At 40.1% G+C, this 27,857-nt stretch overlaps 1 protein-coding gene across 2 annotated transcripts in view; it reads right to left on the bottom strand.

Annotated features, from left to right (window-relative positions):
- Positions 1-21,473, bottom strand: part of gnas (GNAS complex locus) — a 35,383-nt gene extending 13,910 nt beyond the window's left edge. The window contains exons 1-5 of one of the 2 annotated variants that reach the window (XM_019873105.1): positions 19,767-21,473; positions 12,279-12,351; positions 7,184-7,238; positions 6,205-6,324; positions 936-1,033 (exon numbers count right to left, since the gene is read on the bottom strand). In XM_019873105.1, the coding sequence (XP_019728664.1) occupies positions 936-1,033; positions 6,205-6,324; positions 7,184-7,238; positions 12,279-12,351; positions 19,767-19,905 (485 nt within the window). In that variant the 5' untranslated portion in view covers positions 19,906-21,473. The remainder of the gene's footprint in view (positions 1-935; positions 1,034-6,204; positions 6,325-7,183; positions 7,239-12,278; positions 12,352-19,766) is intronic. The other variant, XM_019873104.1, reaches the window with a different exon arrangement.
- Positions 21,474-27,857: the final 6,384 nt, after the last annotated feature.

Raw genomic sequence — 27,857 nt, 5'->3', positions numbered from 1 at the left:
GTGAAGACCATCATGATGATAATGTTGAGAGAAGTGAACACACCCAGGCAGAATGCATGTGTCGAACATAAATTAAGATGAAGTTTTGTCAAACTTTGTATATCGTGACTCAAACTGGTCAAGACTTCATCATGATCAATACCAGGTGCGTTTTTTTCAAACAATGATAGGGTATAACTGGAAGTGTTAGTTGCACATGCTGACTCATAATAGCAATGAAGGACAGACCGCCAATATTCAGTTCAGTCACTAGGTGTCAGCAAAGAGTCAAATCCTATTTTTTATGACAATTGAGCCACACACAAAAGGAAAAAATAGTTGTTGAGGATCCATTTAGCTGCTACGTTTTTAATGTAATCCCCTGGATTTTAACCAAATCCTGCTTGCATCTTATTTTTAGATACAACAGCCAACACTGAATAACTGTTCTGATTTGTGTGTGTTTGTGCAAACTCACTAAAATTGTTCATTACATCATAACAGTGACGCATTCAGTCAGCTTTTATCAGAAACATTCATTGACTTGATTCTTTTACTAACCCAAGAGTCCCAAAATTCAATAATTCAAGCTCATTTTATAAAATTACCCTTAAAATTGAATGCCTTACAGATACTGTGTTAAACATGTACCGGAAATAGCATGTAAAAATTACACTGAGCTACTTTCTGAGACAAAAAAAAGTGTTAATACTGCAACTCTATTTTGTTGCCATGTCAACATTCTATTAGCGGTCATTATAAAGGTCTCCATCAGGTCCCTATCCAACCTCATCAGCAAGCTATGCAGAAGCCTGATAACGATCCTGATCATTTAAATCTGATGTGTTGGAGGAGGGAGACATCTAAAAGACTCGATACGGGGTCTCAAGGACCGGACATCGGCACCCCTGGTCTACATAACTGTATGCATGTCATTTAAATGTTGGGTTACTCACTATTGTGCACAGTCGATGAGCTGGTACTCGTTGGATCTTTCAAAGCACACCTTGACGCCCTCATCCTGCCACAGTGTTTTTGCATGGTCGTAAAACTCCTGCAGAGGTAGTGCAACACAAAGCATACATTAATTGAATAGGAGGAACTTTCATTGTTTGCTCAATGGAAAAACTCTGGCTGGTTTAAAAGGGCAAAAAAGACAGGGACGAAAAGTCGGCTAACTCAGTTAGGTCAACCACAAACGTTGGTGGATAAATAGTAAATGTCACTTGCATAGCACTTTTCTATTTTTGGTACTCAAAGCACTTTAGACAGTTTCCTCATTTACCCACTGATGATGCAGCTTCAGGAGCAACTAGGGGTTAAGTATCTTGCTCAAGGACACTTTGACAAAGTCGTAATGGGTGGGAATTAAACACCCAACCTCTGGGTTGGGTGATGACCACTCTCCCACTGAGCTGTGCCGCCCCCTGATTTAAAAATTTGTCCCTTGAAACTATAAGAATTTCAAAACATTATTTGCAATGTGTTAAACCATTTAGCCAGTTGTGTGTGTACCACACAGACATTAGTTAAAGACGGACTGCATTCCTCAGTGAGTGGTGACTTCCTTGAATATCAACAATAGCCAGGGTTTGGGGCCGCTTTAAACCGAAAGTAAAGAAAGAAAGAAATAATGCTAATAATAAAGTTTTATGTCATGACTGCAACATAAAGCCGGCGTCGCTTGTAAACTGGAATAGAGGAATCCGGCTTCGGCCAATCAGATATAACCTGAAATGCACATCTCCATCCAATCGGAATATATATAAATAATTATGAAAAATACATATTATTACAAGCAATCTTTTTCAATACCAATAATTGTTTGGGTGTCAATATATCTTTTTCTGCCCAATGTCAAAACGTTGACGGCAGTGTTGGCTACATAGAACCAATGTTCGATCGTACAGAACAAACTGCATGAGACACATTCAAATTGTAACGCAATTGAATGAATCTCTTCCAATTACCAAATTTAGTGAGGTTTACTTGATTCAAATTGGCCCATTTACTGCTCAACGACTTGAGGCATCCACTGTTAAACACGTTCACTGGAACGAAAAACGAAAGGTGGGCCCCTTGACTAACTTGTTGACACCACCAGCGAGTACTTTGTGCCTGGGTGACGCCTGTGTGCACGTCAGTCAAATGTAAATAGAGGCAAAAGTAGGGCTATGCGGTAATGAGGGTATATTTAATATAAGGTATGAAATTGCCTGCGGGTAGAGATTTGGACTCAATCGCAGGAATGCATGTTGATGATATCTTTGTATCCCCTTCTGTGCGCACTGCTCAGTGTGACAAAAAAGTATATGCGTTATATTACATATATTTAAAATATCAGAACCTTTATTACTTCCACATTGGAGAAATTTGAATTGTTTCAGCAGCAACCCGAGAAGACGTGTATAAGTATAGTACATTGCACAAAACAGAAACCTAACCGAATCAGCTACGTTATTTGTTATTTTCAGACTTGTTTTTCTTTATTACAGCTGAAAACAGAATCGGTAAAGGCTCATTCATCCATGGGCACAGTAATTTGAATGAATTATAAAAATAAACTAAAAGCCAGTTGTACTGTTTTCATTTTACATTTCAGGAGTATAATCATTTTGTTTGCACGAGGGAGTGCTAACATTTAAGTCTGGCTTGAAATGAGCACAATCAATATTTGTTTTAGCGCTATTTAACTAATTCTTCTTGGAGTACACAAATAACCTATTCAAAACGGATTAATTTGATGAATTATTAATTAACATTTTTGATATTGTGATATGTAGCATTATCGTGAAAGGGTATCAATTGATAGTGATATGAATTTTGGGCCATATCGCCCAGCCCTAGTCAAAGAAAGGTTGGGAGGAAAGAAAAGGGCTAAACAAACGAAGACAACACTGAATATAGACATAACACTGACTTCTTACTTGCCCTTACACATGTTTTGTAGAGAGCACAGCATACTCTCTCTTCATTACTTTTGAAGGATGCCAAGGAAGTTTCTCCAGCGCAAAAAAAAAACAAAACACCAAATATCTTGACAGTAGGCTCCATATTTTGTGTGCAGCGTGCAGTAATCTCAACCAAAAAGAATGTTGTGTCATTGAAGATCTTTCGTTCAAATACCTTCATTTATGTTGTGTTTGTCTGATTTCAACTCGCTCTGGCTCACAGAAGATGGCTCATAGGGGATGACACAAACTCGGGTGAGTGATTAATTGATTTAGCCGTGTTTAATGCTCAGTTCAAAGCAACGTGCACCGCTGGCACTAATAACATGGCTCAGAACAGAAAGGAGCTCATTTATAAAAGAGAGGAACTGTTCTGACCCGAGGGAACTATTTTTCAAAACAGCAACTAGTAACTAACTCCCCACTAAGATAAAGACAGTAAGACATAAATGGTGGCCCAATGGCCCTGGGCCAGTATGACACTGTAAATTATTAACGCGATCAGTATCTTCACATAAAGGACTAACACAATTATGGCAAAATTAAAGGTAACCTTTCTCCAAATTAGTCATTTTAGAAGTGTGTGACAAACTGGAGGCTCTTCGCGTTAAACAACACCCAGGAAGTAGCTCCCGGCTTCAAAAAAGGTTGGAGACCACTTGTCTACAGTATGTACATAATGATATTTATTGTATTGGAGTGTTTATTTATGGGTTTTTAACTGTTAATTCAGGCAATTGTAATCAATTTTAGGGAAGCATTAATTATCCGCTAAGATTTGCAAAGGTTAGGCTCAGTCCTGAACACAAATGGTAGGGTTCCACTGTTCTCTGTTGTAGTGACTTTGTTCGTTCTGTTTTTTTTTTCCCCCCTTTGGAACGATGAGAGACTGTCACACGAATGGGCCACAACCTTTTAAGAGCAGCTAACCATGACGGCAGTCTCATCATGTGTTTAACAACATAGAATTCTTTCATAATCATGTCATGTGCTTGCAGCAACAATAAAAAAAAAATGCTCATTCCATTCCCCTATCCATGTGTGGAATCCTCTTTCCTCTTTATTCAATTACAACTACTGCAACTAACCTCACCAGCTTATATGAAACATACAATTTAGTAGTAAGTAGTAGTAAGTCAGGTACATACATTCATATAATAATCACCAGGAAATTGGAAAAACTTTTTTTTTTTCACATGACGAGGACACTATTGATGACCATGTTTTCCCAAAGTCAATGGGTGATACAGGAGATGAAGCTCAAAAGGGAAAGAAACTCTGTTGCTGTCATAGAATCGTACAAGCAAATGGAAATTTTATAACAGGGGAAGTGGAAGAGTGCCGCACCACATGACACCGAAGTGGAAAAAAAAAAGCGAGCTAACTTTTGTTCCAATTGGCGCCACAAATTCTACCAAGCAACAAGAGGGAATGCACGCAACTTTAGCCGTCAAATGAATATGAGGAATTGTGTTCTGCTAATGATTGCCAGTTTTCTTGGTATTCAATAAGTGCTTGGTGTCAATTGAAATTTGTTCAAAGATTAAAAAAAAAAAAAAAAAAAAAGACAGTGTTATGTATTTGCTCACGTAATTAAAAAACTGTTAAAAAACCTGCAATGATTTTCCAGTAGATAGATCGACAGACAAATAAAACAACTAGCAAGGGCAAGGAGGTCCCAGAAGTGGCACCTGATTAACAGTCTCTTGGCTTGGACAATTAGATAATGAGAAAATCCTACTGAGGAATATGAGGCCCACACAGGTATCATCGAGTGATCATGAGTACACCTTAGTGTTTGCTACAATTTGTCAAGGGATTATCACCTGGGATTTGGTGACACGTACCTGAGGGGAGCTGCTCACCATCAAGCATACACTTACATGATTGTTTCCGCTTGTCACTGATCAATCACAATTATGACAAAAATAGAGTTTGAATCAAATTTTACAATAGTAATATTGCAATTTCACAATAAAACAAGTGCCTATAAGGGATAGCACCAGTGTCCGCATCATGATTTTTGTTCCATTTTGACATCTCAAATACTGTTTTCAATGCAAAACTTGAACGTGATCCGAATAAAACTCACCTGCCAGTGACTATGAATCCAACAGCTTCATATTGACATGACACAGGTTTGTAAAGATGATCCTTCTCAAACTACAAAGTTCAGTGGTCTAATCGCAGTGATTCTCCAGTGGTGGATTGCAACCCAGAAGTGGGTGGCCTACCCAATCTTAGTGGGTACAATATGCATTGTACATAGGACTTTTTTAAAAATCATTTTATTTTGAAATATTTCTTAAAGAAGCCTAAATACTGTATGATCCAAAGCTTTTAAATACAGAATTTTGTACACTTAGGATAAGAAGTGACAGAGACCCCAGTCCTTGGTATGTTGTGAGGTGTGGGCCTTTTTATTATATTTTATAGTCTTTATATTTTTATACTTTTATAGATGCACCTTAGTCACGTTCCTCCTGTGTTTGTGCTCTAAATCAAGAGGCCTAAGTGAAATGCTTTGTGGCTTCATTTATTTTTGGTCAGTCTTAGTGTTCAAACATTTACGTCTTGAAGCAAAATTCAATTTTATATCGATTTATGATGTTATGACTCAATATTGTGCTATGAAAAGGAAAATCTATTCAAAATGGTTAATCCATTTTTTGAACCCTGCCCTAGTAATTCTGTGGCGCAGTCTGGAGATTTGGGTTAGAATCTGTGTGGAGTTTTGATGCTCTCTCTCTGCATTTGTGTGTTTTTTAGAGCCACTTTGATTTCCATGTGAATGGTTGATTGGCAGTTAGTCCATGATGTACTCCGGAGAAGCGGTACACAAATTGGATGAAGTGACTTCTGGAAGTTAAGGAGGGTGCGGTTGAAACCATGGTAAAATTCAGTATTGGTCCCAAGGTGAGACCTGCTCATAATCACTGGATGAAAATAGTTCTGGAACAGAAAGGACACCCCTCCTGTTGTGTTAGCACTAGCATCTGTGCCTAAATTACTGCACTTTGTACAAACACACTAAAACTATGAAACCTGTGCAAGAACCAAATACGAAGGATAGGTTCTGCAACAAAAAATCTGTGAAAATTGCCGAACAACAAACGTTAAATATAACCAAATATTTTTTAGGTCACAAAATCCATCCATCCATCTATCCATTCATCCATTATGTGTACCGCTTATTCTCAGTAGTCATTAGTCAAAATGTAGTTATACTTCTGTTGTCGGTGTGATTGTGATTATTGCGTAGCACAATACTCACAACTGGAAACTCAAAATCCTTCTGGTTGACCAGGTTGAGGATATATTTAATCCGGTACTGGTTGTCTGGACAGGCCAACTGCACTGGTGGCATCAGAGTGCTCATTGCTGTCACTATTGTCTGTAGTAAAAACACAAGAAGCAGACCAACGTTACATTTCAACGTGTACAAGCAGTAGATGTCATTGCAGCCGAATGAATACAATGCAATACATCCTGATTTATATAGCGCTTTCACAACAGCTGCAGCTTTAACAAAGCGCTTAACAAAACCGTTAACACAACACACACCAGAAAATCACGGACAATCGTGCAATCTTTTAAACACTTTTCCCTCATACGATTTATTTGAAGTTCTTCTAGATGAAAAGGAGAGAATCAAAGTGTCCTTTCAACAGTGGATCAGAGATGTCATGCTCAAAATGTGCACGTCGGCTCCAAGCTAAGTTTCAAAGTAAACAAGAGGCTGTAGTGTCCATTGACGAAAAAAATAGATTGGTTCACTTCTCCTGTCCCATGTAAATCCGTTTCAATTCCAAGCGGCGTCTCTCAGTTCCAAATACGCATCGGCGCTTTGTGCCGACGCTCCTCTCTCCTCATCCTCAACTTCAGCAGCCATCCATCCAGAATGTATGAATCATTTTTAAGCTGCTTTTCCATTACAGGTTCCAGAACGCTCCGATCCGAGCGAGGCCGTTCCGGTGTGAAACCGGTATAACGGAAAATCGTTTTTTGTTAGTGATAGGAAAATGAAGCTTTGAATTTTCTTCACGAACAAGTTGTGTGTGTGTGTGTGTGTGTGTGTGTGTGTGTGTGTGTGTGTGTGTTTGTTTGTTTTTTTTACTCTTCTAGATGGCATTCTCTGTTCAACATTGGGCTAAAAGTACACTGAATTGCCATATCATTAAATTTGAAGCGACATTTTCCCATCACTGGCTTTAGTGTTTTTATACTGCTGTTAGTGGCTGATGAGCACTCACCTCAATGGCCTCTTTGATATTATTCTTGATATCCTGAATTTTTTGCTTCTTCTCTCTGAAACAGACACGCGATAGTTAATGCATGATGGTGTGTAACATAGGCAATGACAACAAAAAGAACCCCATCCAACATTTCCATGATTCATTCTTATTCACACTCAAATTCATTGATTAAGTCTCACCAATTAGCTGTAATGAAAGAGGACTAATTGAAAGAAAATATTGTTTCAAATTCTCCAGTAAAATGCTAAAAAAAAAAAAATGAATCCAGGATTTCAAATTTGACACTTGCGGCTGAAAACTGACTTTTTAATTGCTTGTCTATTTGGGCTTCTGGAGTGCCTGCCCAACCATCAACTACAAAATTACACAATGAAGTTTTTTTGTGACTTGTGTAAGTCAAAAAATGTGTCTGTAAGGGTGTGGAACTAATTTTTTGTTGAGGGCTTTGCCCGCTGCATGCGGCACATACATATGACCACAAACTGAGAAATGTCGAGTGAGCATCTCACCCACTTTTTTTCTTTTGTGTTTTGGTACAAGACATTTGGACTCTCTCTCTCTTTCTCTCTGTGAGACATATTTCTAAGAAAGGGGACCGGAGAGATTCAGTCACTATCTTTCACCATGAATGTTACAGAACAACACACCATGTGTTTACTGTGTCATTTTAATACAAATGACACAGGACCAGACCACGGTTTTCAGTTTCTTTCCACAGAGTGAAAGCTGCACACTCTGGTTGAGTCCTTTGGCTCTCAAAACAAAGGCCACACAATTTGGCAACCACGCCCCCCTGACACGTCAAACGCTGCTATGTTGTTGCTCCTCTCTCCATCCTGCCGCAAGCTCAGCGATAACCTTAACAGCATATTGATTCTGTGTTATCAACATAGCAATATCAGTATCAATTGGGTAGTGACAACGGCCATTAAATAGCGAAACTAAAGATGGACTCCAAGCGCGCTCTGATACACTCCGACTGATCGGAATCTGACAGGACAAGATTGAAGCTATACAAGCAGGCTTTATGCAAGGGGGGTTTAAATTGAATGGACAACAAAACGTGTATAAATTTAAAGTAAGAGAGCCCACTCTGCCTCTTGGATCACACACTGTCAAGAGTATGGTGACAATGAATTTCCAAATGCACCTTAATTTAGAATTAAAAAAGTGCATGTGTCACTTCCACAACATTGGGGTAAGTTACCGTATTTTGCGCACTAAAAGGCGCACTGGAATATTAGGCGCACCTTCAATGAATGGGCTATTTTTTTTTCATATATTGCACGCACTGGACTATAAGGCGCAATCTACAATGCATCCACTACACGGAGCTACAGCCCTTCATTTGACTCGAGAGGCGGTCATGACCCCCTCCAAAAAACGTAAATTAACAATTACTTCAATGAAACTACGAAAATTGAAAATACAGTAATGCATCAAAACAGACAATCACAAAATAAATTCTATTGCCCCCCGACAAAATTTATTTTGGCATTTCCTTGAGCGTAGCTGCAACAGAACGATCAGATGTCAGTAAATTGTAGGAGACTGGACTGTGTCAGATTTCTGTGTGGTGCATTTGACAAAGAAAAATCTCATGTTCAATTCATGTTCAATTTGATTGAAGTTTGTGAATGATTCATTTTTTATTAATTATTGACACTTCTCTCATGTTGTTTTGAATGAAATAGTTGATAGTCTTAAGTAGTGTAGAAGTAAAGTTGAAGCATACCTAAAAAGTAATCGGTATCATATTGAATCAAAATTGTCTGGCATTGCTAGACATCACTATTTTACAGGTATAGGACTGACAGTACCCACTACAAAGTCTTCCAAAAACTCGGTCCTGTCTTCGGTGGAGTCTGTAACAATGCATGCTGGGTGAAACGTTACACAGTGTGTGAGACAGCGCAAGAGCAGAGAGACAGAGACAAAGCGAAAGAGGCTGAGAGAGAGAGGTTGGGAGACAGACAGACAGAGGGCCAAGATTAAACATGCTGCAGGAGCAAACAAGAGCAAATGTTAAAGTATACAACTTGGGTATGCGACAATGGACCGGTTCCGCATTACTCATGACCCTATTTTTGTGTGATCGCATCGCGCCAGGTCTGTTTGAGCTCCTCTCAGAAAAATGTGCTCTGGCTGGTTTAAAAATAGGGATTCTGCATCTACATTTAAATGTGACGTAAAGTGGAATCTCCTCGATTGTCCCGTTTTAGATCTGATGATTTGCATTAAGTATTGTGATGTTTCTTGCCGGCACAGCGGGATATCTCAATTTTGAACCCCACAAAAAGTATTGAAAAGGGAGCTTGATTTTTATTTTCTTTTTAGACGCAAACAAATTTACATCCAATTTGTTTTGTACAGTACCGTAGAGAATAATACGGGCCAAATTTGTGATTATTTTAAATTTTCTAAGGCGGCGTCTTCACTTTGCACATTTGAGTTCCTTTTCATGGTCACCTGATCGTATTTTTTTTTCTTAAAAACTGTTTTGAGTTGAAACCAAGGGGCATTTAAGCCTGCTTTCTGAAGTCTTTAAAATGTTAGTACTGTACTCCCTTAACTCTTTACATACTGATAAACACCATTTGCTTTGGTGATTGTGTTGGTGGCGGTGGGGGGGTTTCAAGCTCTTTAATGACATTGGTCTTACTGATATAAAAAGATTAGAATTTTCTTTCGTCACAAACCCATATGACTGCAAAGAGAATCTGGTGTGTCTGTGAATGATTAAACTAAGAAACAAACGAGAAAATTTAAAACTTAAAACCAAATGTGGACCAGGAGCTTGAGTAAGAAAGACACATTTGATGCTCGTTGAACTCATTCATGTGACAATAATTTGTAAATTGTAATATTTTGTGACAAAAATATTTACTGCTGCGCAGGTGCTTTTCAAAATGATCCTTTGTTAGTGAACAGGATTCCACAAGAACTGACTGCTATTTAACTTTATGGGATGGGGCAAGAAAGATGTTAGCGTGAATCCAGAGTTACAACCAGTCCACACTGGAATCTCTATCTAGTCGATTAATATATAATGTGAAAATCATACATTATGTAAAAAAAAAAAAAAAAAAAGTTACGGACATCATTGTGGACGTGAGATCTGTGTTAGCTTTAGTGTGCATCACATGTCTGTCTGGTGGGCACTGCAGTTCGAATTCTATGTATCAAAGAATTTTTTGTGAAGTATCTCAGAGTTCGTCCCACCCATAGTTGTTAGTAATGCACTTAGGGCCACTACTATAACGCCAACATGATCACCACATCTTCCAAATGTCACGGTCGATTGTAGGTAAACAGAATTAAACATCTAAAATCAAGCAATTAAAAAAAAAAAAAAAAAAAAAAAAGTAAAGCAAGAAAAGAACGCTGGCGACAGTTTGGCTCATAACTCAATAATCAGATTCTAGCCCTTGAAAGATCAGTTTTGAAGAAAAAAATAATTTCACCCAGCTACTTATTTATTGTGAAAAACGATTACCACCCTAATCCATAACAGAAAACAACATTAACAATTTCTGAAACTTTCCTTAACTGGGACTAAGGATCGAATGGATGTGTGCAACCATGAACCCTAGCAGCTAATCCGAGCACCATCACATATCTGCCCGGAAGTGATGATTCCCGATGTGTTTGTGAGTGCGGTAAATAAAGACAGTCACACAGTCTCACGTATTCATGCTCAGTGTGCACACACAGCTCGCAGTGTTGAGGAGTCATGCGCTGGGTCATACGCTCGTCTGCCTCAGGTGCAGATTGAAAACTGCAAATTTGCAAATGACTACGTCTTGGTTGAAACCACCAGAGTTAATTTCGAAGCTCCTCATGTGCAAAGTGTTCAATACTGCTGTAAAAAGGAGACCAAAGGCAGCACTGCAAGTTATCACCACGGCACGATGCTGGACAACAGGACATTATTTCAAATTGACAGTGCAGAAAATGCACATAAAATGATTATGATTCTGTTCCTAGTTTGGTCCATGATGTGTCAGGAAATGGGCAAAAATGTTGTTCAGTGATTTCCAAATAAATATGGAGGACTACAGAAACTTGAGAATATGTACTATGTGAGAGGCTGAAATTTTGAACACTTGGACAATATCAAATTAAAGACGACCTCAAAATGATTAATCAATTATGAAATTACCCTTGAATGTCATCATCGATTAGCTATTGATTCATCATTGCACCTACTTCAAACTTGCTTTCGCGCTAACGCTATTCTCGCAAATACTTCAATGGTTCATACCAGAGTTAACATAAGTGCAAAACCCTCTTTCAAATATATAATCACCACTGATACTTTTACACATCTTACCTTTTTAATACTGTCTGACCAAACAAATTTGCAATACCTTAATGTCAATCATCACATGAACACCATATAATCTAAACATTTTGCCTAATATGAGTAAGTGTGTGACAAGCTTATTTTTTTCTTAATTGCACGCTAATATTTTTTAATCTCAATTATGCAAATTTTTGAATGCCTGATTTTCATGAATTGCGTGAAAGTGATGACACGCTCCCACCAGCAGCGCATGCAATTGATCAAAAAGAAGCAAACACGCAATTTAGCACCCACTCTTTGGGTTCTGAGTTAAAGGACGCGGTCTAAGTAAATCATGCGCAACACGCCCACCAGCAGTGTGCGCAATCTGTAACACACAACTTACTGTCCACTATTTTGGGATCTGAGTAAATCAGGCCTCTGTGAGCTGACTTTCAAAATAAAACACCCGGTGCTAACATCAGACAATGCGCCTACTTTTCCACCACCAACTTGGGGTGGCATGTGACGCCTTGCTGTTTGTTCTCAGCAATATTCAACCATATCGGTAGGTAACGTTATTCTTGTATTAGTTTATAATCTCATCCACCTTTGGTCGAACACAGTTTGTGTTGTATAAACTGGGAATAGGTTATTGTGGATGGTATTAAAAAATAAGAGTAGAAAAGCCATGGCAAGCAAGCATGACTGTAGTTATGGCAGCGAGATGCAATGTATCGAGACTCCACGATTTAACAAATAGGATGATTGGCAGCTTCTGCCCCTCTACACCAGTATTATACTCACTCTGCATTGAAGCCGTTGACATGGAGGATCCTCATCTGCTTCACAATTGTGCTCTTTCCTGACTCACCAGCTCCTGGAAGACAGAGAATTAAATGTTGAGGTTGTAACGAGAAAGACTGCACACCACAAAAAATGCATTTCACTGTGGTATAATAACACTGATCAAGAGATAATTTCGATCAGAGATGTCTTTATGTGTCCCTGAACATATTTTTACTGCATATTTCAAAAATGTCTTTAATCTTTTCCTAGCACATAACGTTTTTGATATATTTTCCATGCATCCATTTTCTAATCCGCTTTTTCCTCACGAGGGTCGCGGGCGTCCTGGAGCCTATCCCAGCTCTGTTCGAGCAGTCGGCAGGGGACGCCCTGAACTGGATGCCAGCCAATCCCAGAGCACACATAGACGAACAACCATTTGCGCTCACAATCACACCCAGGGACAATTTAGAGTGTTCGGTTAACCTGCCATGCATATTTTTGGAATGTGAAACTGGAGTACCCGGAGAAAACCCACGGAGGCACGGGGAGAACATGCAAACTCCACACAAGACGGCTGAGAACAGATTTGAACCCACGACCTCTGCACTGTGAGGCGTATGTGCCAACCAGTCGCCCACTGTGCCACCCTGAGATATTTTCATTTTTCGTGTTTAAATTTGACCGATAAAAGCTTGTGCAATATGGATTTTACCACACATTAGAATTTTTGGGCTATGACGTTACAGAAAAAAATGACACCTGTTGCTGACCCTAACCCGTATTTTATAAATATTCCAAAATAAATTAGCAAATGGCATCTTATTATAAAAACTCGATGTGCTAGAGAAAAAAACGTGCAGATGCGGAATCAGTGGAAATAATTCATATAATGTATCCACATGGGTCACTGCACCAGCGTCTTATTATTTTTATCATAGCATCTCAGTGAAATTGCCCTGATGTAATAATGTGGCATAAGTGATGACCCATTACGCCATTTAAGTGCTTGCCAACAATGAATAGGTGAATAATTTGATCACAAAGAAAGGTGGTCTTATGAATTTATATTGTATTGAGATCGATATATCTATATTATCTATATCCATTAAGCTATCTATTGATAGGTTAACTAGATTTTCGTTGTGGACAACACATTAGCGGTTAATCAGTGTTTTCTGAAGAATTACGTTTATGATTTTCCCAATGCATTTCATGGCCTTCAATAACTACAATTTGCTATTTTGAAGGTATTTTGTCCATATTTAAAATTTTCGTCATGTAGCTGCATTGGAAACGTGCGGTCCTATGTGCCGCCCTTCACTCCCATAGGGTGCTGATTAAAATTCGTGTACCACTCCATCATTTGAATTCAAGACACACTTGATCAGCTCTTTCTCCATTCATTCTTTATTTTATCATTAATTGGGCTAACTTTCGTTTAGAAAAAAAATTTCAAGACTGAGTAAATGTTGACAAATTATTTCTAGGTAACGGAACAACTATCTGGGCACAACCATGGGAAAGTCTGATTTATCATTACTTATATTCCCCCACAAGCCCCGTTGTCTTTGAATTTTCACTTTGAGGTTTTCTAACGGCAGAGTGACAAGCTGAATTCAGCTGTTTCGGTGACTTTAACATCCAGCCAAACTAAGTGACATCGACTACTTATCAAAAATTGGTGGCCAACTGGCTGTGTAGTCATTGCTTCTGGCATGCGGCAGACTTCCCCCGATGCTATAGTACTTCTTTGTTCAGTAAACAGGACATGAAACATTTTTGAATTTGAAAATTGTATTTTGCCAAGCGGATTTTGTATTATTTGAGTTGTCTCAAACAAAATCTTTCCTATCTGCACGACCTGTTCTATTTGAATAATATCTTTAAGAACAATCATCTGAAGCCAATCACATTACTTAGCAGCAGCGGTTTTGCACTCTGCCTTTTTCCACTCATGAGATGAATTTGTGGTGGGCAGGCACATGATGAGAACATGGACCTGTTTGTCGCTTGGGCATTTTAGTGGCTCAGCAAGCTGCCGCTCATTCCAACTTAACTCATAACATCATGCTCTGAAATATGACCGATGACCTCATGTCATTATATCAGCAAACCCCCCCCCCCATGTCTCTCCCATCTTAGCGTCCCTTTCCTGTGCTGTACAAAAGAAGAAAAAACCAGGAGGACAATTGTGAAATGTGCTATGTCCAACATGAACCATGGTGGCAGTAGAACATCTCTGTACAAATGGAAGCTTGCCAAATACCATGCCAGTATATAAAACAATTCTCCCTATAGAAGTCATAGTGGCTACGTATGGATGTAGCTCAACTAGTCATAGCTGCTTCTGTTGCTCTTTAGACAACAAAAATAAGACAAATCAGTAGATCATCTACTGGTTGCAGCCAAGTACCGTACTCCATCTTTGCAGCAGCTTTAAAACACTTCAACAGTAACTCTACTCAAGCTGTTGATTTTTTACCCATGAATTTCATGCATGCTGGGCCAGTACTTGTCACTTGGTGAAGAAACAGTATGCACATTCTTGACCTCCAATACAAAAAGGTGAAATGGAGATGATTGCCGTGGGAAATAATACAGTGGCACATTCAAGAAAACGTCAAGTTATCCCATGGTGCGACCAACCCCCGCGGCTTTAAATTTGATCCGGGTAATACATGGATTTTTGCTAACAAACGTCATGCTGTCAATCGATTTAGACAGTCTCGTCACATCTGACCAACAAAATGACTGAACACGTCACAGTGGACCAATGAAACTGTCCCGAGTCCGTGCTCATATTGAAACTTCCTGTCAGTCATTTGCACAATTTAATGGGAGGCTTGGATGACGAAATCTTTTCGCAGAACAGGCCGCATGAGAAGTGTCAAGTATTAATTAAGTCACAAGTCGCACGGTGATGACGTATGGAGTTGCGACGGCGGGATTGTTCACTGAGAATTCTGTTGAACAAACGGGGCCAGTAGGTTCGCTTCAAAAGAGTACGAGTTCCTAAGTCCTTTTGTTCATACAAGACTGTTTACAGTGGTAAGATTTGTGCCCTGGCATTTGTAACTATTTTTCTCTTGAGACAAAAACACTGAGGAACCTGTACTCAGTTGGAGCGAACCTGTTGATCCCCCGTTTATGCAACACAACTCTCGATCCCTGTAACACATATTGCGACTCCATCATGGCATCACTGTGCGATCATTCATTTTTAACACAAGAGCAACTGTTATATTGCTGAAGTTTGCCAGGGGATCCTGACAGCATGGAGCTGTGTTAAAATATCCACTGATATCAAAAGGCTTCAAAGTGCCTCACAATGAAGAGGACTGCACAACAGAGGGTGACATTTTTTGGGGAATCCTGCAGGATTACTACGGGATAGGAGTGAACTTTACCTTTAATCACGGGACTGGGAAGGTACTAGATAAAATGTTCACAGGAGCAGCTGGGGTTTATCCAGTAGGGAGAAAAAAACAAACAAACAAACATAACTTGGGACAGATGCACAGCCATTTTTAATGTAGCTGACCTCCAAAACGGGAGCAGTATGGGAGTGATTCTGAATGGGAGCAGGACGAGAGTGGAAGTTGTTTTCACCGGGATTGGGACAGGACTTGAAAAAATGTTATACAAACATTTTGTAAGTAGATGTAGTTTGCTTTAATAAATGATCTAGATCCAGATGACTTTATATTGTGTAACCACATGATTAAATAAAATACAGTATATTCAACAATTTTTTTTCAGTGCATGTAACAAATGACGTGTTCGGCACTGTTTGGAATTAAGCGCTAACTGGTGGGTGTTTAAGGTCACAAAAACGTTTTTTTAAAATCCATCCATGTGACCTCTTTCTTTGAAAATATCCCATGTTATAACACGGAGACCTGCACATTATAAAACAAGCAGGAAATAGAAAATATGCACTTTTTTGTTTTATGGCTAAATTCAGCTGTTGTGACTTTTATTCCTGCGCGCTTTGTAGTTTGGAAATTACAGTAATAGCCATCTTCAAATAATGGTGAATTATTGTGCGGCGTTTGACTGCAATAAGTCCAATTTGACTGTTTAACAGCATCAATTTGGAATTAGGGCGAAAAGACAAAAAAAAAATGGCCAAGAAATAAACTGAGATTATTGCCTTGAAAAAAAAAAAAAGGCCAAGAAATAAACTGAGATTATTGCCTTTGCAAATTTTGTTACTCTTCACGTATTGAAACATTTCCTTTTTCAAGTAAAACTTCCCACTTAAATGGAGACAAACCTTTTGGCTGTTAAATTGGACATTGTTTCCAAAGTCATTCAATGCAAAGAACAGTTTTGGGTGATTTTTAAGAATCCGTGCATTCAATTCCAGGTTCGTCTTTATGTATTTTACAATTATTTTCAAGTGGTAGGGTAAAGAGGGGTCTAAAATGGCCAGAACCGAACGAGCTAATTGTCGCTGGTTTTGACTATTGTGATAACGTAACTGTCCTGCTTGCAAAATTATCTGCCAGCCAACTTCCTCTCTCGTTTACTTAATTCTCATGATACACTCACTTGGGCATTGTTGAAAATTACAATTATCATGCTGCGTGGGGGCAAATAAACATTAAATCAATGTGAGAGTTCCTGAGAATTAGGGTGCTCACTGTTGCTTAACTTCAGCAACATTAGCACGGTAATTAAACAACATTTTAGCCCACCAAAACAACACAATGTGTCATTGTTAGATGGTTGCATCCTCTGACTTCACTAACATTGAAAAATGCCATTTCCGAGTCAGAAACTGGAATTTGTAGTCAACACCATGTCCTTAATCAATATTATAATTGGACAAATATTGTAGATCTACAGCTGTGAAATATACCTTCAACCACATTGGTGCGCCCAAACTTCACGGGTTAGTGACTGAAAAAAAAACAAGATAGGTTGTACAAACGTAACTCCTCGACTCTAAAAACAATATTTACTATAAATATTGAACCTGGGGGCCATTTCGAGAGCGCACGCACCGCTGGCTGGGTCCCTTTCACTTAAATGAGAGCCACAGCTGGAGCCTAGGCAGTCACCTATCCCAACGGTTATGGCCCCCACCTCTTGGGTGACGGCTTCAAGCGGCCTCCGTAGAGTAATGACGAGCCGTGCGTTTTCCTTTTTAACTGTTAGATCTTCACCGCTGGATACAATAATTGTGTGGGTTTAATCGACATTGGATTACAGTAGAAACTGACAAGTTCGCGTGACTTTTCACAGCACTTGCAACATCCTGGACAAGAGAGAGAGAGAGAGAGAGAGAGAGAGAGAGAGAGAGAGAGAGAGCGCGCGCGCAATGAGCGGAATCTCCGCGGATTGTTGTCAGGTCTGGCAGGCAACGTAGGAAACGTAAACAAAAGCAGAGCTGCCGAGCTAAAGGCTAACATGGCTTGCCACCCAGATCTCTGCTGCTGAGCCGCTCTCCCTCCAACGCAAGATCCAAAGAAAAAAATGGGTGAACTGGAACTACAATTAGCAGGAAATCGCTATGTTTAGGACTGTTTATTAATCACGGAAACCTGGCTACATGCTCAGATTTCCGACACGTCAATCCAATTGTACGTAAGGACAACCGCAGCACAAAATGACGTTTCACTGCCCTATTATGATGTTCAATAATGCACAGACTAATGAGGTATTCATAAAAGAGATGGATGAATACCCACTGTTGTTACTGTCCTAATAATAGTAAACTTGTTGGAACACCAATGAGCACGGTTCGTTCAAGTCCAGCTTTGCTGAGAAATATTTTTAATCATTTGTTTTGATTTTGGCCCTTCTTCACGTGAAAATGCCTATTAGCACTGATACGTTCGCTAATGTGTGTGCGTTTGTGTGTAATGTGCATTGTAGAAATGATCACTTCTCAGTAAATAATTTAGTGATTTGTTCTTTGAAGCATTAACATTAAATATACATACAATAAAACACTTGCAGTTCTGCTGTCACATTCTTGACAGAATTTTAAAATTAAGAATTTTTTTTTAAAAGAATTGTTCAGGGAGTGAATTTCTAGTTTGTCAGCTCTGTAAATGTGATGTGGTCAAAAATGTTGAGGCAACTAACTTTCGCACTGGTGTAACCAAGAACAAAAAAAGTTGGACGCACCAGTGCAACCAGTACAAATGCTAGAATCACAGAGTGCTAGAGCCCTATCAGAAATTTGTGCAGCACTATTAAAGCCCCACCAGCACTTTATTTAATGTTTGAAAATAGATTTATAAATTATTTTCTCAGCACCTATGTATCGGTTTAAACTGAATAATTAATTAAATTACAGACAGCATTTAAATAGAACTTTGAAGTTTACAATCAATTGCTCATTTCTCTATGCTAGTGGACCATTTCAGTCTGTCAAGTGTGAAGAGATTGTTACCGTTTATAACGACTACTTTGTCATCTTATCACATCTTTGCCACTGCATCCGAAGTTTCTCGATTCTGTCAACTTCTTAGCACATCTAACGAGATTGTAAAATTTAATAGCTGAGCTAATATTAACTGAGTAGGGCTAAACAGAGAAAAAAAACATGAACACGTCTCTGAATCTTTTCGGCTCCAAGCCTTGCCTATTTTATCATCCAGATCTCAACCTCCAAAATGGCAACCAAGCAAAATACCGATCATGTGATCAAGGGTCGATACAGACGAGATAAAAACTACCAGATTGGACACTAGTAAATGCTTTGCGGTGATGTCATGGCATCACTGTCTCATCATTGTCTTTCTTTTTGTAATCTGGCCTTTCATCATGCAGTAATGTCCAGCACCTCAGAACAGAAACTTTTGAAACAACTCAGCAGTTCAGGACGAGATGTTAATTTTCTTCTTTGTATGAGTTTAAAGCATTTTTTTTAAAATATCAAAAGGGCTCTGCTATTAGGTGCAATCAAAACAAATGTAAGGGGAAACGTCATTTATTTTTGACAGCCAAGCGCATTTTTATTTTCATTTGGATCCTGCCCTTCTGCTTTGTTCACGTCGCCACAACTTCCTCTGCAACTTGAATATGGGTGTGTCTTTCGTGCTGAATGCACCCTCCATGGTATGTTTGTCATGAAATAAGCTGAGGTTTTTAATAGAAGTCGACCAAAACTTTGAGGTGACAGGCCTCCAAATTAACATGGCAACAGGAGGAGTTTATGGAGGGGAGCCCTTCAAGAAACTCTTTTGTAATGTGGAGACCCAGCCCACTTCGCAACACACACAAACCACATGTTGAGTCTGTTCACTTCTACAAAGAATTGTGTTAACGACAGTCAAATTACAGAAGTGGCTACTATATAACCAAAACAGTAACATCTCATGAGACAAGTGTTAGTAAACACCACAGTTGCTTCCAATACGAAAATTATTGTAACGGATTGCCTTCTTGTCGACAATCACCCTCTGGATAATAGTTTGGTAGGCTCATTTTTGCAATATCACTCTTTTTCAAGTGTTTGCTCTGCTACTAAGAAATAAAACCACTTACCTAAAAGCAATAGCCTGTGTGTTGCTCGGTAGATTTGTTTGTCCTTTTGGAGCTGCTTCTCTATCTTTTTGTTTGCTTCTCTCTGGGCCTTCTCCTCATTTCTCTGGTCTTCCGTCTTACTGTTGCCCAAACAACCCATCTTCCCGCTGGGAAAGGCAAAACAAAAAAGGGGAGTCCAAGGAGAGGACGAAAGGGGAAGGTGGTCTGGGAACACACCGAGTGAGGGTAAATGGAGAAATAGCTCTAACGTGGACCAGTGTGGAGCCCACGTTTTACCCAAGTGTTAGACAGGAGAGCCACAAATATGGAGAAATGTCCTTCAGCGGCCGGGCAAATAAAAAAAACAACAACAAAACGAAGGTGGGTTGGAACCCCTCAGCACAGGTTGTTAATATTTGTAATTTATGTCCGTGTAGGGAGTTTTGTTGTCCGAAAAATTGGAGCAATTGGTGTTGCTAACGTCACCGACAAGGCCGGATTCCTTTTCTCTTCTTTCGTGGCTTTTTCTTCCCTTCAGTTGCACGTTACTTTTGACTTGTCAACGGACAGCAATAACTTGGGGGGGAAACCGACATCAACGACGAAAGAGGCGGTTGATCTTGGAGAAAAAGAGCAAGGAGCAGAAGAGGAGCCCTGTGTGCATCAGTCCAAGCCCGGGTCTTGCGTCTCACAGCTGCCAGCGAAGGGAAGCGCAAATCGGCCTGAGTGTGGCGCTCACCCGCATGGTGGCGCGGCTCGGTCCCAAGCCTCCTTTCAAAACACGCATTTTTTACAGGTCCAATTGGTTCTGTTCGGCGGGGCTGTTGTTGTTAAAGGGTCCACCAGTCAAAAATAAATGAACGCCACCAAACCACAGCTTCATGTGTTATATTTTCATTGCTTCCGGACCTCTTTTCTTCAGCTAGCCAAGCCAGAGAGAGACAGCCTTCTGGTCCGGTTCCCAACAGATGCCCGATTTCTACCCCTTCTTCGGGTTGCTGGGTTTTCTCCTCCAAAAGAGGGGGCCCTCCTACATGGGTCTCAAGCGTCTGTCCCAGGCGTGGTATTATCAGATCCTCATATCACAAATGTTACCGCACTGTGACACTTTTCTTCTGTCCGGTTCGGATCCAAATCCAGCATGTGAAGAATCCCGAGTCGCAGTTAAAGCAGAAAATGGAGGCGTTAAGTGTGTATGTGTGTGGAGGTGGAGGGGGCAGCCTCAAAATGTCTCCAGGTTTGTTGTTAGGGTGAAAAGCAGCTGGCTGTCAGGTTGGGCTTAGGGGAGCCTACATGAGGCCTGTAGGTGCACGCACACGGACGCTCGTACACGTACATGCATATTACTCCCCCATAGTTATGGTTTCGGTCGAAAAAAAAAGCTACAGGTCAGCACACCGCATGTGCGTTAACATTCACCGGGGAAAAAAAAAGGACACAAGCTAGCTAGTCGTAGCAGCACATTCGCGCCGCCTAGGCCGCCCTCCTCCTCCTCTTCCGCCGCCGTCGCCGCTCCGCTGCCGGCCGAGGCTTGTGGAAGTCGAAAAGCAAGGGAAGCGGTGAATCTTCTTGAAGCTTATTCTTTTTTTCTTCTATTCCTCCCACTTTTCTCTCGCTCTCTCTTTCACAAGAACAGGAGTCTACATTGAGGCAGGGCAAGGCAAGATTCTGGGAGAGACGGGGTGGGGCCACGCCGCGCTCATTGAACCCTGGGAAGGAGAGAGAGAGGCGGTGACGCTTTAGTGAGGGACCAGAGGCCGCTGGTTTCATGGTCATGTGACATGCCGTCAGCGGCCTGGCCATGACGTCACACCTACTTCCGGGTGGCAAAAAACTTGACATCTTAAAACAAAGGTCAGAAAATATGGTCAGTGGCTTGAACGATGATTTTAGATTTCTGCTCTATCACACTAGCTTGACTGTGTGCTGTCAGTCAAAAAGATGTGAATTGCTTCAAAGCGAGACGGAATGGCGGCGGCTGTAGTTGACATGTCAACAGCTTCGTTGATTCAAAATAGACATGGTGGAAATTTAGACATAAGCTGTGTTCCAATTGGTAGGTTAGGTCCTCCGGAGGACAATTGGCTGTTAAGGAATGTAGCCTACAAAAGTGCTCTGAAGCAGCCTTCTCTGGGGACCCATCTCCGTGGAAATGAGGGCCAGATTTGAAGTCTGGATTCAAAGGCAACATGAATTTGGACACCCGCATGTAGTTGAGTCATGTAGCCAACAAATTCGGCCTTTTGGAGGACGCAGCCTATGAATTTGGACAGCTATAGTGAACATCATCATTGATTGACGGACAGGCTAATTAGTTACATTTTCTGTTCCTCGCATTAATGGCACAGACTTGCTCTTTTGACAATGAAATGGATGGTTGTTCTCAAGGTCTTGCAGTGCCATGTTCAAATACAATATATGTAACTTTCAAGGTCAAACCCAACCTGACTATAAATTGAATTGAACAGATTCCTTTATTTATTTGTTATGCTTCCTATTTGTCATGTCATTTCATTTCACATCACAATCACAGAGGTTATGGCTCGGTCAAATTTAGTGTTGACTACACACAATGGGATTTGCGATCATAAATATTGATCAGGTCTACCATCTATAATTGCTTGCCTCCACCAAGCAAATCAAAGTGCAAAATCACAGGATAATTGCTCCAGAAAATCCTTTCAATCCATTCAAAAATTTACTCTTTGCTGATTTTGAATGCGAGGGAAACTGCTCATATTTGGCCTTATGACAGTATGTGTGTGTACTCTTTCTTAAGACCCAGTCTGCTTTTTGTGACTGTGCTCCTCAGCATGATAGCTGAGGAGTAATGGAATCGCTGACTCGTTGTGTTTGGCATTCCAGATAGACCAAGGTCCAAGTCTGTATTGGTGCTCCTGGTCTTGCTTTCATGAACATGGGACCTGGACATTACTGTGTAAACCTTTAGCAGGGTACTGCACACACATATCAATAGCTCGGCTTGATTTGAACATTTTTCTCCCTTCTCTTCAAGGTCAGCAAATGCCTGATTGTCGGGTTTCTCAAAAAGATTATCCAAAGTAAAGGCTCAATTAGGTATTCTTTTCCTTTAAAATGAGACTAAACATGTATAGGATAACAAAAACAAGTTATGGGCAGTAAATGGCCTTGGACACCCCTGCCGTTGACAAAGACTGGAGCGATGTGGTACCAAGTTCCAGAGGAAAATCTTTGTGTCGTGAGGCAAATGTTACTTGTTTAACTTGTGAACACCATTTGATGCAAGTATAACAATAAATTATCGATTATTAATAGTAAGGTTGGGCGACATGGTGAAGGACAGGTTAGCACATCTGCCTCACTGTGCAGAGGCTGTGAGTTCGATTCCAGGCTCTGGCCTTCCTGTGTGGAGTTTGCATCTTCTTCCCGTGCCTGTGTGGCTTTTTTGCGTGTACTCCGGTTTCCTCCAGCATTCCAAAAACATACATGGTAGGCTGATTGAACGCTCTAAATGGTCTCAAAGTGTGATTGTGAGCATGAATGGTTGTTCGTCTTTGTGTGTCCTGCGATTGGCTGGCAACCAGTTCAGGGTGTATTGCACCTACTGTCCGTAGACAGCTGGATTAGGTTCCTTGACAGAAGTAATAATGTCCCCTTTTGATTGACACTTTAACAGTTTTGCTGAATTTAATAATGGCGGCGAGTTTATTATTGTGGTTGGTGGTTGCTGTGGTTTAGAACGGTACTGCATCTTAGCCTTTTTACATTCTTATGTAGCTAAACAAGGCAACTGAAAAAAACAAAGCTGTAGTACAATTGTACATGACATCACATACATGCAACCATCCATCAATTTTCTATATAGTGCTGCTGTGCTTGTGCTCATTTGGATTGTGGGTCTTCGGCCAGAGGCAGGGTAGACTTTGGACTGGTTGCCAGTCAATTGTAGGGCACATTTTGACAAGAAACCATGCACACTCAAAGTCACACCTACTCACACTCATCAATGAACTTATCATGTATGTTTTTGTAATCTGAGAGGAAGCCGCCAGGAGGAAGAACCAGAAACAAGTGAATATATGAGAACCGGGACAACAATACTAAATTTGAATTCTGACCCTCAGACTAGTGAGGCAGACATGCTAACTGCAAACTACAGCCACAATACTGAACTTATTATAATAATAATACCTGTCTGACAGAGCCAATCAAAACTGTTAAAAAGCAACATTTTTGATACAGATCTGGAAATGGATCTCATTAAATTGGGCAAGCATAACTAATGTTTTGATGAACGGTGGTTTGCATTCTGACGCAATCGCAGTCTACACAATATGTACATTATTGGGACACATCTGTTAATTAATAATCACTCATATAGTTTTGCTATGGCCAGAGCCTTTTTGGACTATTCAACTACGGAATATTCCCTTTGAAACCTACCAAGCCAAATAGTTTGAAATTTGAGTTACTGCACATTTAAGAACATCAAACAAACTGAAAAGTGTGATCTGGAATTCAACTGAAGGGGGCAGCACTCTTCCAACTCTTTGCAGCCTTCGACTCTCAACTGAACAGGAGCCCTCAAGTACAGTATTAGAACAGTGGTTTTAAGAGGTACCGAACCCATCCACTTCATTGTTGGAGGTACCGAACCCAACCAGTTCATATGCACATTCACCGAACCCTTCATTAGGGAAAAATAAAAATATCGTTCAAGAAGTGTTCCTTCAGTTTTGAGTTGCTCAATTTAGTATGATTATATCATGCAGATACGACGCTGAGTCCCATCACATTACGTGATGCATGTGAATCAATGTTGTGCATATTCTTCTGACCACTTTATTTTTACTCGACATAGTTAGCATGTATTAAAAAAATATTTAAAAAAAAATCAAATGACGTACTAACACGACAGTCACTCGTTGACGACTGAATGAACACATTTTTTCCTCAGCACGGGTTGGACAAGCAATGTAATGTGATCATCTGCAGCCAGTGGTGGCCAACCGGGCGTGTCATAACTAATTGACATCTTGAGTCGGGTGTGTCTTAACCTCCATGCCTCCGTCGAACCCCTGAGACCGATTCACCGAACCCAGGTTGAGAACCACTGTATTAGAGTGTGATGTAGAGTGGGCTGGACAGACCTAGTCTTGAAAACAATTGTCACCTGTGAAATCAGTGAGTGAAGGACTACTCTCGAGGATTGCAATAGTTAAAACGAGGGAGGTTTCATCCAGATTAGAGTACCCTTTTCAGAACGGAAGGGAACCTTTCGACTCCTCAGGATTGTTTGAGCACAATAACTACTTTGGATTTAGATTCGAACACTGTTGGACACAAACAGCAGAGGTGATTGTGGTTGTTTAAGTATGACTTGGATATCTACAGTATATACAAGATTGATATTTGTAACGATAAATACATCTGGCACATGTGACCTTGACTCACAGGAAGTGAAAAATGAAGAGCATAAGGATGTCGTCTCCCCTTCACAGCAGCTTCTTTTCACTTCTTTCCCATTCATCCAGAAGAGGCAGGGTAAGTAAATAAAAATAAATACATGTATTTATCTCACACATTTCATACGCAAAGCAAATCAATGTGCTTCACACAACTAAAAGCAAAAACAACAGCTGAAGACATTCAAAGGCAAAGCAAAGAGAACAAAAGAAGCTTATTAAAATTCCTAAAACAACGTACATTGACAACATTTAAACATATTTACAAACAAATTATTTAAAGACATTGAAAAGTATAGGAAAGAAATCAAAGGTAGCCATTTGAAATTCCTAAAAGACTTTATTTTGAAATTCCTTTTAAAAATGTTTGAAAGATCTTAATCAAAGGCTGTGAAAATAGCATTATTTTTAACCTGGATTTAAAAGCATCTATACTTGGGGCTGACCACACTGCATTTGCATGCACCATAACAGCTAAATGCCGCTTCACCATGTTTGCTTTGAAACCTGGGCGTAATGTCAGTCCTGAGAGAGTCTCAGGTGGCTCTGGTCCAATCTCTGCTCTAACAGGCTTGTTCTTCCTCTCCAAACTCATCCAAGCTTTCCTTTACACACTTTTCTTTTTACACCAAGAAAAAAATGTGTCTTTTCAAAACTGTTTCCAGAACAGTGAAAGGGCTATTGGCCAAGTGGTGATAGATTTGTATATCAAGAACTGTGTATCAGTACTTTTGTGCCTAGAGTGTATATGCCATTAAAATGACAGATCTACTTAACACTGGCACACACTTAACAACGGCAGCAGCATGAAATTTCTAGCCAGGGCTGGACTGGCACAAAAAAAAAAAAATTGTGCTGGCATGCCCTCATGTGTGTACACACATTCCTATGTTTGCAATCCCATTTGTAACTTAAAAAAAAACATTGTCAACACTCACCTCAGGGTTTTGTGAAATAAAATGCACTCATATCCAGAACTTTGCTCAACACACTCATAACACAAGCAGGAGCAAGCCTAAATAACAAGTAACGTTTTGGCGATCTTAATTTACTAAATAATGCAATTTGCGACAAAACCCCCCACAAAAACTGTTGATGAACATGTGGCAACAGTTTGGTGAACATGTACGTCCTTGACTGAAACCTGATGAGTACGCAACATTTGCTACTTTTGAAAACACTCGCAATGATGCGAAGCTCAGTGTGATAGGGGCTTTAAACAAAGCAACGATAAATAAAATGCCACTCTTGAGTAAATTATGATCAGCTAAATGTTTCTTTCTATTAGACTTGGACTCTCGACTTGAGGGGGTAATTTAAAAGGAAAATAATAATGAAATACCACCACATCAGCCCCAAAAGATGCCGGCCCACCAGGCGTCTGCCCTGTATGCCAAATGACCAGTCACAACCCTGTTTCCACCCAATTCACATTCGTCGTTCGAATGGGTGACATTTATTTTCAAATATTGAGTTAAAATCAGAAGTTTTGCTCATCTAAACATTGATCATTCCTCTGTCATCACACCAGTGCTTAATGGCCGGCAGCCATGAATATTAGATACACTTCCCCTCACCCTGCAGCACAAATGTGATGAGCCAGCCTTATGCCACTGGAAGCAAACAAAAGTGCAGTGTGATTATGAGCCTGGTGTCAGAAATGTAGGAAGCTAATTAATTCATTCTACTCAAAAGATAGACAAATGTGAACGCTCGCAGTAATGAGACAAATGGCGTAAGGGTGACGATCATAATAACAATTCACCAAGTCACTCTATTTTACGAGCATTACAGTATATTTATGATTGTCGGTGACATAATGACAGCAGACATTCCCTGGAGGGAGATGAGCCCCAATTTCAGCATAGTAAAGGGGATGTTTGGTCACAAGCCATTAGTATGTTTGAGAGAGAAAGAGAGATAGAGAGAGGCGAGGGAGGGGAAAAGAAGGACTGAAAAAGAGCAGAGGCGCTCTTCATCCTCATACACGAGAGGAGACCTCTTCTCGTGCCCATTGGGCTCCGAGAATCTCAAAGTTTATTCCGGTCCAGTCTCTCCTTCTTGTGAGACCATGAATATTTTCAACACATTTACATGCTTGTGACGACAATTACATCATTGATATAAGTGAGGAAGATAAGCATCGTGAAAGGAGGAAGGAGTCATGGCCGGGGACTTGGTGGTCGGGATGCTGTACAACTTATTGCTGCCACTCACCCTGCTAGCTGGTGAGTCTTACCATGCTTGAGCCAGAAACAAATCATTAATAAAAGAGAGAGGATACCGAAACAAATCACTGTATTTTTTGCAAAATTTACAAGAATCTATATGCATGGTTAAAGACAAGCATGATGCATCCCACCGTGCATGGATGATCTTTCTCATGTATTCCAAAATATAAAAGGATACAAATCCAGCCAATGGTCATTGTCCAATTTGTTTTAATTTCTTTCAATTGTTTCCCTTAGGAAACAATGGCAATAATCCTTTATAGTGTCTTTTAAGGGATGCAAGGACGCCTAATATGCAGGGATGCCGAACAATATTTAATGTCTTAATCAACATGTATCCAGTCCTTCACAAACTTATTAGCTCATCTGTCAACAAAATGAGAAGAGATCGTCCAGCATCATGTAATATGGTAATGCTGACTATTTCAAATTCA

This window comes from Hippocampus comes, unplaced genomic scaffold (assembly GCF_001891065.2).
Source record: "Hippocampus comes isolate QL1 unplaced genomic scaffold, H_comes_QL1_v1.1 scaffold28, whole genome shotgun sequence".
In the NCBI taxonomy this organism is placed as follows: Eukaryota; Metazoa; Chordata; class Actinopteri; order Syngnathiformes; family Syngnathidae; genus Hippocampus; species Hippocampus comes.
This window is presented reverse-complemented; position numbering and strand designations above follow the sequence as displayed.